The following is a 10,830-nucleotide window of genomic DNA, read 5'->3' as shown; positions in this document are numbered from 1 at the left end:
CAAACCCTGTCATGTCTCTGTAACTACTTTGCATGGTCAGTATTATCAATGTAAATCACCACCCAGTGACGCAGCATATTCAGCCATGAGCAATGAGGTTATTACCTGTTAGTAATGTGAAACATGCATATTTTGAATATCAGAAGTATGTATTGTACTTCCAGAAAACGTATCTCTTCTGCTAGTATGTTGCCACATCTAGCAATTAATCATTTACAACAGATGGTTTGAATATGGTCACCAAAATCCTGACAATGCAAAAATAAACCAGTTTCCTTTTTGGTCATTCTGTTGCATAACGTCATGTCAAAATTAGTCAGCAGAGACATAGGCATGATGAAAGTGAAGTGATTGTGTTTACGTTGAAGAAAAGAGACACAGAGTCTGGAAAAAATGAAATATTTTCATTATTATTTTTAAATAAACTTACACGTCTGACTACAACGCCAGTCTACCTTGGAGAAGTCATTCCATTGCAAGGTGGAATTAATACACTTTTCTTAAACTGGACCATTTAAAAATATACTACATCCCATAAAAACAACCGTTAGCACTATCTACTTTATACAGAGTGGACATACAAGAAAAACTTAATGGATTCCCTTCACTGAAGATGCTAGCCCTGACCTTTACTCAGGACATCTAATCCTTCTAAAAATCTAAGATATTCACATTCCATGTTCACTACTGTGCAGCCATCATTGATTTTAAGTCATAATTCAGAAGTCAGGAATTCTAACTTCAGAATACAAATGCAGTTATACGACCCCCAAATGCCCATCACAAAGCCAAAACAAAACGCCTGCAGTGACATCAGAATCATTCTCAGATCATTAGACTAAATGTAAAAAATGAGACTTCTAAGAAAAGCCGTGGAATAACAAAATAATCCACAGTGAAAGTCCACCTTCTGACATACACACAATTACAAATATACATATATGCAGTGGAATAAAACAGCATATTGGCATTTACCCTTCATACCATTCACATGATCATAAATACATGTTACATTTATGGCTTACTGTTTCTGTACTATAATTTAATCTGTGTCAAATGTTTGTAGTGCAAACCTGATTTTGTTCATACTGTCACTTATCCACATTTTCTCACATTTACATGCTTTAAACATCAAGTGGAAACTGTTTAGTGGCCTTTATCCATTTGCAGGAATAATAATCATTTTCATAAGAATAATAATTAAATACTTTCCAGCCTGCGCATTTCACATTCAGTGGCCTTGTTAGTGGTCAACATGATCAAACGCTCTGCTTGCTGTGGGTCTGTCCGTCAGTGGTCATCAGAAGTAATCCCTGCGCCTTGAGTCGTCACTAATGAAGGACAGGTTCCACTGTGCTGGGTAGATGCAGGAGTGCCGGGAGCCAGGCAGGCCTGAGAAAGGGTAGAGTCCATTTCTCTCCAGGTCTGAGTTACGCAGGGCAGGCTGCAGAAAAGAGCATACAATTAACAAGAAAGCAGATACAGAACGACTGCAGGCCATGGTTTTGTGGCAACTGAGGATGTGTTTAATCTGCTTTTGAACATCAGCCTACACAACACTCACGACATTTTCCTATCGTTCTTTTAATGTTACTCTATTATGAATGGATGTGCTGCATTGGAACTGTGGGGGGCACTGTGGCGCTGAACGTACAGAGTAATAGATGTCACTCATTTGCAGGAGGTTCTTAGTGCTGCCGTTCTCCTGCATCTCAATAGTTTCCCGACCCCACTCCATGGACACACGGTTGTTCTTGGGAAAGTCAGCATATGGAGACATCTGAAAATCTCCACTTTTGAAGATGATTTTGCTAATGTCATTCTTGTCTTTTCTGGAAAAAAGTAAATACCAATGTAAAGGCTACAATAAAAATTTTAATGCAATATTAATGTGTAGAGAATATATTTAATCGTACTTAATAATAATGTAAAATCATAAGTAAATATATGCACAAATCTATAAATCCATACCTGCAGCAGGTAACAATAAGGGCAATCAACAGAATCAGCAGCAGGCCTCCTCCAACTGGGGACACCACCAATGCAATGAGCTCATAAACTAGGAATAAACAATTCATAACCAAATCACCATTTACATATAAATAAGAATACAGCCCAAAACAATGCTAAAATGAATTGGAGATACACAACATGGTCAAAAATGGTAAAAAATATATTCCCCTTGATCATACTAATAAACAACATAATATAACAGTAAACTTACAATTCTTACAGTTGAATCCCCCAAATCCAAATGTGCATCTGAGAATGAGGCAATGACATTTTAAATACTTAATAACATAATAAAAATTATTTTAAATAAGTTTATGAAACAGGCTTACCTGACACATGTGCCATTTTCTAGTTTATACCCATCACCACAGTCTGAAAGAAAAATAAAAAAAATCAGGATATTTCAGGATAATTCAGGTTTTAATAATAAAAAAACATGAATAGCTAATCTGTACCCAAGCAGGTCTGGTCATCACTGCTGTGTTTGTAGTACCCTGGTTGACATTTGCAGTACTGGGTCCCACTGAAGTCCGTGCATACCGAGCGGGTCTGATCACACTGGTTAGTCTGGACGTTGCATAGGCTCTCCACTGCGTGCAAGACATTGAGAGAAGAGACACAGAAACAGCACGCTTACAATAGAGCATTTTATTTACGGATGTCTGGATGTTTGATCAGGACGTTTTGGTCATTTTAGTCTTCTAATTCTGATTCTGTACACTCTTAAAGTCCAAAAGATCTGCTGTACAATAAATAAAAAAGAGAATATGACACTTAATGAGCCTTCAGCAGAAACATAAGATGGAGGTGAAAGTCCAAAAAAAAAATTAAAATGAGGGGAGGGAGGAGAGGTGCTGGGCTGTACCACGATAAGAAAGCCTGTGCTCAAGCACCACTCTGCAGTGTGAAGACAGCTGGCTGCAGTTTCTCAAGGACATCTGGATACTGTTGTAGACATCGGCACTGGTCACGTTGGTGGAGATGGAGAACATGTTCACAGCCCTGACATGTAAACCTTCCCTGAAAGCCATTTAAAATATGGATATTTAAAAATATGTGACAGAAAATTAATGACATACGACATTTGCGTATCCAAGAGTAAAAACGCTAAGTGGGTGCTTGGTGAAGAAATACTCACCATTTACCCAGGGTAGATCGCCTGTAATCTCGCAGGATGGAGAGTGTTGTGTTTAACTAAAAAACAGACGAAACCAAAGTCACCCCATTGGTCACTACAAACATGGCTGTTTAGATTAAATAACATATTCAGAACAGTTTCCGGCTTCAGATCAAATTGCTCTCACCAAATGTATGAGCTCTCTGTGGACTTCATGGTGCCCGGAGTTCAGCGGATGAAGAAGGTCCGAGTGTGAGTTGTTGATCGTGAAAGTGCCCAAGAAGGTCTTGACTAAAAAACAAGCTGAAGTCTCAAAGCCATTCGAGGATATGTCACTTAGGTGTCATTTTAATGAGCTATTTCTGAACATGTATGCTTTGAGGAGAGCAGATGGTTTCATGCTGGTTTATATAGTTGGATCAATGCAATTGAGTTAACCCTCTTAATAATTTGCACACCTAGCAGACAGCTTATAATAGTAATTTTGCATATTTTAAGAGTTGGAGTTTGAACATTCTATCAGGGTACAGTATTAAACATATATAATGAGCAATTAAAACAGACCAATATTTTTTTCAGATTAGGTTCCTTACCAAGACTACATGTACGTCCATCCTCCAAGTCCATTCCAATGGGACACTCACAACTGAATGAACCCCTGGTGTTCACACAGGCTGAGCCAGCAGGGCAGGGACTGCTTTTACACTCATTAACATCTGGAGAAAAAAAAATTTACTGTACAACACTGAACCTTTGTGTCCACCACCTTCAAAATGAACAGTGCAGTATAGGGCTCTCTTGATATTACCAATTAAAAAAACGTAGACCACTAATGCATCTGTGCTGCTCAAACATGAGGCAAAGATACAGCAGCAGTTGGAAACTTACACACACTCATCATGGGCATGAATGTCACGATAATGTTCGGCTTTCAGCGATTTCCTTTGAAAAATTAGAATGCTATGAAAAAACTGCTAAATTCATTTTGAATTTTTGAATCCTCCCTCAGCAAGTTGCACTTCCAACTTGTTGGTTTCCTTACACGGACATAGATTTTAAGCAGTTCATCGACAAATGGTGACGGTGGGGATTTGGGAAGGCAATCCAAAGGCTTAATGTTAGCCGCCAAGTTGAAACTTGCATGTCCACGTTTCAACCACCTAGATGTTGATTTGAGGTGATGTTGAAGAGTTGGTCCTCATCTTATATTATTCCATCCACAGTAAACACCATGTTTGCCAGTTGGTAAAGTGTTCTTGAGCTTGAAAGCCTTCTCCAAACATGCCTATTGTCATTGAGGCCACAATCTTTGTCTTGTCTGATTGTGGATTTTTCCTTCAGAAAGCTTATGGCTTGTCCATGCAGGCAGCTGTGCATTTCAGTCAAGCTCGAAGGTGTTGAATTTGGAGTGGGAGGCTTCTCCCGTAGGCCTAACTGTAGAGTGACAGTGGTGTTCCAGGGGTCTCCAGCTCATAGCAGGCTTGGTGGTTCTTGGTTAATTTCCACTCAGCACCGGGTGACACTTCAGGTCTTCTTCCAGACTCCAGGCAAAGTGACAACAAGTAGAACTGTATGTCATCCTGTATGAATAATTGTGGGGATTTTGACAATGTGCACCCTATCATTCATGTTGCCCAACAATTCCACTCCAGCATAAGCACAATTCAAATAAATCGCTGAAAGCCAGAATGTATAATTTGGCTGAGTTTACCCTCGGTGCAGCTGGGCCCAGTCCACGCAGGTAGACAAACGCACTTGTAACCACCTACTGCTTGCATCACACACTGTCCTCCATTTGCACAAGAACGGGGGCCACATGGAAGTCCTGGGGTAAAGAATGGGTCAGAAACAGTATAGACTTTTTAAAATAATAAGGATGATGCATGATTTACAAATATTTTTACTAAATCAATTAAATTCAGTTTCAATACACCAGAAAAACACCATTCATTCATTGTTATGTTTTATTACCAATATAACATCACTGGCTGCATTTAATGGAACAAACGAATCTTGGCATATGGCTCACATCTTACTGGCTTTGTGAACAAGCACACAAGGAAAAGTTGTACAGGAAGTCAGCTGCATGTAACAACTGACTACCTATTCACTCATAACTCACTTTCCATAACCACTTAGTCCTACCCAGGGTTCTCGCAATGCAGGGTTGGGTGCCAGCCCACCACAGAACACACACACACACACCTTTCACTCACGCCTAATTCCCCTAGTGTACATGCCTTTGGACGGCAGGAGGAAACCGGAGAGCCCGGAGACCCCACTATCCCTTTTTGAGGTGAATTTAGTCTCTACCTGTATAAGATCTTAAGTCGTAACCTCTGTAACTAGCTCGATGTGACTGTACCTGGAGTAGGTGTAGATCTAACGTGCCCTTGTGGAGTGGCAGCCAGTGTGGTGCTGCTGCCCTGTGTCTGGATGCTGGGGGTTTGAGTAGAAGAGCTCTTGGTGGAGCTACTCTTGCTATAGGAGGGTGTGGTGGACGGGTGTTGGGTTTTCCGTGGCAGCTCCCCACTGGGCTCCTGATGAAAGGTGGTCACATCTGTTCCAGTCGAGCTGGACGTCTGTCCGGTTCGCGTCGAGGGGAAGCGGTGGGATATGGATGGAGTGCCCTGGGTTGACCTGTGAGTGGCATCGATGGTAACTATGACAGTTTGTTGCTCCACACCGGTGCTGGTCTGTGGGTGGTGAGATGTAGCTGGGACAGGGGTGCTGGTGGGCAGATTGGTGCTGGGAGGGGGAGGTGTAGCAGTGACATGGTGGGGGTCCTTCTCTGTCTGACGTTGAGTCACCACTGTGGACTGCACCTCAGTCTGGTCTGTGCGGTTCTCTGTGGCGGAGACACTTGAAAAAGAGTCGTCAACGTGGGTTATGCTGCTCCTGATTGTGGGAGACACTGTGGTTACCCCATGGTCAACATCTGTCTGCTCATGTGTCGGGAGCCTCACAGTCCCAGTGGAGGGCCGGCTGGATGCCTCGGTGTTGAAAGTGGGTGTGTCCTCCGAGGACATTAAGGGAGACACAGAAGGCACAAAATGGATCTCTGTGAAGGCGTGGCTGGAGTGTGTTACATCCCTGTCCCCTGGGTCATTGCTGGCCTCAGTGACAGATGGTGTGGAATCGTGGGTGCTGTCATGGGAGGATGTTGGGTCACGGCCTTGTGTGACATTAGGCTGCCCTGTCCGGGAGTGGGTCCATGTGGACAAGCGGGGTCCCTCTGTGTCTGTGGATGCCGATACTGAGCTGTTGGTGCGGCTATTTGAGTGAGATGTGACAACTGTTTGGTCGAACCCACTGGCGGTGGCATTGTCACTAGATCCACCTCCCTTAGTGGCCACTGACCCCGCATCCGAGGTAAAGCTCTCTGAACCGGAGTCCCCGGTATAAGAATACGTGCTGTTAATGGTGACCGACAGCAGGCTGCGTTCTCCGGCCCGGCTGACGGTGGAGGAGATGTAGCTGACGTCCCTCTGTGTGGCCAAATGGCGCACGTTGGTGGACGGCTCCGTTACTAAGGCGACGGGAGTTTCCCGGATGGTCCTGGCCTCGGTAAAAGCTTGCCGCTCCTGGGAAGTGCCGGGCCGGGGGTCGGCTACACGGGTGGCTGCCGGACGCTCCCACTCGCTGACAAAGTCAATAGACACAGGAGTGCCGGCGCTCGTCAGCTCGGTGGCTGCGCCGGCATCGAGGCGCACGTTCAGGTGAGTTTCCTGCTCTGGCATTTGGTTTGTGGGCCGGGCTCTGGTTCGGCCCGTGATGGTGTGGAGGCCCCGGACCTCTGATTCGGTGGGCGTGTGGTGCGTCTGGGCAGCAGCTAGGAAGACAACACAAAAGAGAACATCACTTCTCAGTTCTTTGCGCATCGTTTATCAGATCCCCTAAAGTTCATTCATGCTTATTTGTTTACCAGATTGCTTGAGTGAATTAGTTGAAATCCAAAATAGTGGAATTTGAGGGTTGGTCCGAAATCTCAAATGCCACCTGAAGGCATGGTAGTGGCCTAGTGGGTAAGACACTCGCCTGTGAATCAGGAGACCCAGGTTCAAATCCCACTTACTACCATTGTGTCCCTGAGCAAGACACTTAACCCTTAGTGTCTCCAGGGGACTGTCCCCTGTAACTACTGATTGTAAGTCGCTCTGGATAAGGGCATCTGATAAATGCTGTAAATGTAAATGTAAATGTAAGGCGGAGTTCCACTGCGCACCACAAGAGTGTGCTTTGTGATGTGTGTTCGCTGGAAGAGATGATGTGGCGGATGTAGTGACTCTGGGCGGGGAACAATCGGCAGCCCTGCCTGTCTAAACTAACAAAAGCTTGGGCCCTAAAAATGGAGGTAACCTGACATGGCGGGAATAGCAGTTTCCTTCCTAAAGCTGACCTAGCAGAAGCCCGCGTAACAATAACGCAGCAGCCTGCCATCCATACCGCAGTGACAATGTCACAACATTGCACACCAGCAGAACCGTGAACTGCAGGAGGGCGCAGAATGGCACCGATATAAAATGTACAACCCCAAATCAGAAAAAGTTGGGACAGGGTGGAAAACGTGAATTCAAAAATAAAGCAGTAACAAATTTCACAAATTTCCCTTATTTCATTTCAGACAGTCAGATGTTTTTCTTTGGTCAACATCATTTGATTTGTAAATAAATGTCCATTCAGGCTTGCAACACATTCCAAAAGGCAGTTCAGGGGTAGTAAAGACGTATAATAACTAGATAATGATGTGATGTTAACAGGTAAGCAGCATCAGGGAAAGGCCTACGCCTTTAGGGGCAAGGATGGGCAGAGGATCGCCAGTTTCCCACCAAGTGCATGCAAAAATCTTTGAAATGGTGAAGAAAGATGTTTCTCAAAGAGATATAGGAAGAGATTTTGGCAATTCCTCCCTCTACAGCGCATAACAAAGTGAAGAGAATCAGGGAATCTGGAGGAATTACCGTGTGCAAAGGCCAAGGGCTGAATGGCCGTGATCTCCGAGCCCTCAGACGGCACTGCGTTAAAAACCGTCATTCATCAATAAGTGATATAACTGCGTGGGCTCAGGAATGGGCTCACCACTGGGGCAGTGGTGGCCTAGCGGTTAAGGAAGCGGCCCCGTAATCAGAAGATTGCTGGTTCGAATCCCGACCCACTGAGGTGTCACTGAGCAAAGCACCGTCCCCACACACTGCTCCCCGGGCGCCTGCCATGGCTGCCCACTGCTCACTCAGGGTGATGGGTTAAATGTAGAGGACAAATTTCACTGTGTGCACTGTGTGCTGTGCTGCTGTTTATCACATGTGACAATCACTTCACTTATGAATACTACAGGATGTCACTGTCAAGCACTACAGTACGTAGTTACATTAGGAAATGCCGGCTAAAACTGTACTGTGCCAAAAGTAAGCCCTAAATAAATAGTGTCCAGAAGCTTCTCTGGGCTCGGAGGCATCTGGGATTGTGTCCATTGTGCGTTGGAAACGTGTATTGTGGTTTTCACATATTTTTGGGAAGAAATGGACGCCGTGTGCTGCGGACTAAAGATGAAAAGGACCGTCCAGACTGTTACCAGATACAAGTCCAAAAGCCCGGGTCTGTCATGGTACGGGGCTGTGTCAGTGCCTTCGGCAAAGGTAACTTGCACTTCTGCGATGGCACCATCAATGTTGAGAAGTATGTCTGGAGGAACGAATGCTGCCTTCAAGACGACGTCTTGTCCAGGGACGCCCATGCTTATTTCAGAAAGACAATGCCGAACCGCATACTGTGCGCATAACAAAGGCCTGGCTGCGTAAGAAGAGGGTGCGGATGCTCGACCGGCCTGCCTGCATGCAGCCCTGATTTGTCTCCTATAGAGAATGTTTGGCACATTTTGAAACGAAAAATGCGTCCACGAAGTCCCCGTACTGTTGCGCATCCTAAAACGTTGAAGAACGGGACAAACTAACACCTAAAACTAACTTAGTCACTTGATTTCCTCAGTGCCTAAACATTTTTTAAACTTTGTTAACTGTACAAAGTGGTAAGCGCTGTACTGTCCTAACTTTTTTTGGAATGTGTTGCAAGCCCGAATGGCGAGAATGGACCCTTTCTTTTCTTTACTTTACTTTACTTCTTTATTTTACTTGGCAGATGCTTTTATCCAAAGCGACTTACAAGGGAAGACACCAGCCCTTCCCATTCGGTTTCCATAAATTGTGTTACAACGCTAAGAGCCTTGATAAGGCCTAACATATCAGGACAAATCAAATGATGTTAACAAGAAAAAAACACGATTTTTTTTTATGTTCATACTGTCTGTAATAAAATACATTTTGAGGAAAATGTATTACTTGCTTTTTTCTTTTTTTGTAATTCACATTTTTCACCCTGTCCCAACTTTTTCTGATTTGGGGTTGTAGATGTTGTGGCTCCTATCATCACCATTCAGTGAACATTATTACTCATAACAGGTGCAACAAAAAATGAATTGATAATATTGCTTTATGCTTGATGTTACGCGGGTATAATGTTGGTTAGTTAGAAATATTTTTGACTTATTTAGACAGGATTGTGAAACCCACATCATTTCCAAGAAACACCAAAGAGTCTCAGTTTAGAGGAGACCATAGTATGGCACCTTCACACATCCTCAGCCTTTCCTCCACTGTGGTTCCACTGCTGTGTGCTCATTCCAGATGCAACAAGCCAAGAATTTTGGTACAATCACAGAAAAGTAACCCCTGAGAATCAGAAAATTGCAGGCTCTGCAGACATTAAAGTAAAAAAAAAAAATGGATGCCACCCCCCACGTTGTCATAAACCCCATACAGTCACAGGTGAAGAATCTGTAGAATACATAACTAACAAAAATACACACACTTATATAGTTTATTACGAAAAATGAAAGGGAAACCCCCCCACTCGTTAATTCATGTAAAATAAATTATATGAAATGTATCTTATATATTAAATATAATATATAAGAACACGTAGTATGCATAAATATTAAAACTGTAATAAACATGAATATATTGTGTGCTGTATGGTCCCGCCTGCCTGCTTGGAAGTTTTTTCGAGCGCGACTGACGTAATTATAACCTTTTAATAAACTCGCTTCCAGCACGCTGAGGTTCTAGAGCAGGTACCGTTAGTTTTAGGAACAGACGCCCTCCTACCAGAGCCAGGATCGGTGGCCGCGAACTCGGTGGAAGTTCCCGCGGGATAGACGGCGCCCGACTGCCGCGGCGGAGGAGGGACGCGTCCCGCAGCATCCGCGCCCGCGGCCAGGGCGGCGAGCAGCGCCAAAAACACGCGCGGTTCCATGACGAAGAGGACGGGACGGCGGCTGGGAGAGACCTGGTGCGCAGCGCAGGGCCACCATCTGAGAGCGGGTCCTGGGGGGGGAGAACAGAAGCGGTTTCCGTCGCGGTGCCCTCGTGTAGTTTCCGTGCGAGCGGAGGACCGCTGCGCGACCCACGCCCGGGGGCCCGTATCTCGGCGCCGGCTCCGCCCACAGGGACGACGAGCGCCCGCCCCCCGCGCCGGCCCGTTATAACGCGGCCCACGGACCAGTTGAAACAGTCCAGATTAGAGAATAAAATGCGAGTAGCAATAACTACTAATAAAGAAATGACGTAAATATGTATTGCAATCAACAATTTTTGATTTGGAAGACCGTTTTTTATTTATATATATATGTTCCTGTTTTAATTGTA

The 10,830-nt window shown here is 44.5% G+C and overlaps 1 protein-coding gene across 3 annotated transcripts; it reads right to left on the bottom strand.

Annotated features, from left to right (window-relative positions):
- Positions 1 to 383: 383 nt before the first annotated feature.
- On the bottom strand, positions 384 to 10,589 carry heg1 (heart development protein with EGF-like domains 1). 3 transcript variants are annotated; one of them, XM_028991104.1, is made up of 13 exons: positions 10,261 to 10,589; positions 5,496 to 6,962; positions 4,842 to 4,955; positions 3,724 to 3,846; positions 3,318 to 3,421; positions 3,152 to 3,207; positions 2,879 to 3,033; positions 2,469 to 2,603; positions 2,343 to 2,385; positions 2,225 to 2,262; positions 1,972 to 2,059; positions 1,655 to 1,832; positions 384 to 1,444 (listed from the first exon to the last, which is right to left on the bottom strand). In XM_028991104.1, exons 1-13 carry the CDS (start codon positions 10,436 to 10,438, stop codon positions 1,301 to 1,303), a joined length of 2,823 nt encoding a protein of 940 aa, XP_028846937.1. In that variant the 5' UTR covers positions 10,439 to 10,589; the 3' UTR covers positions 384 to 1,300. The 3 variants fall into 3 exon arrangements, with proteins under 3 accessions (XP_028846937.1, XP_028846939.1, XP_028846940.1); XM_028991106.1 differs by having other exon boundaries at positions 10,291 to 10,589; XM_028991107.1 differs by having other exon boundaries at positions 10,472 to 10,547.
- Positions 10,590 to 10,830: the final 241 nt, after the last annotated feature.

Source organism: Denticeps clupeoides, chromosome 9, assembly GCF_900700375.1.
Source record: "Denticeps clupeoides chromosome 9, fDenClu1.1, whole genome shotgun sequence".
Taxonomy (NCBI): domain Eukaryota; kingdom Metazoa; phylum Chordata; class Actinopteri; order Clupeiformes; family Denticipitidae; genus Denticeps; species Denticeps clupeoides.
Note: the sequence above shows the minus strand (reverse complement) of the source record. Positions and strands in the feature narration are given on the sequence as shown.

Bases quoted from the DNA above. Each gene is read 5' to 3' on its own strand.
- heg1 (XM_028991104.1), bottom strand. From the start codon at position 10,438: ATGGAACCGCGCGTGTTTTTGGCGCTGCTCGCCGCCCTGGCCGCGGGC. The intron at 3,034-3,151 runs GTGAGTATTTCT...AATGGCTTTCAG, and splicing joins CGATCTACCCTGGGTAAATG to GGAAGGTTTACATGTCAGGG. The intron at 1,445-1,654 runs GTACGTTCAGCG...TCTTTTCTGCAG, and splicing joins TGAGTGACATCTATTACTCT to CCTGCCCTGCGTAACTCAGA.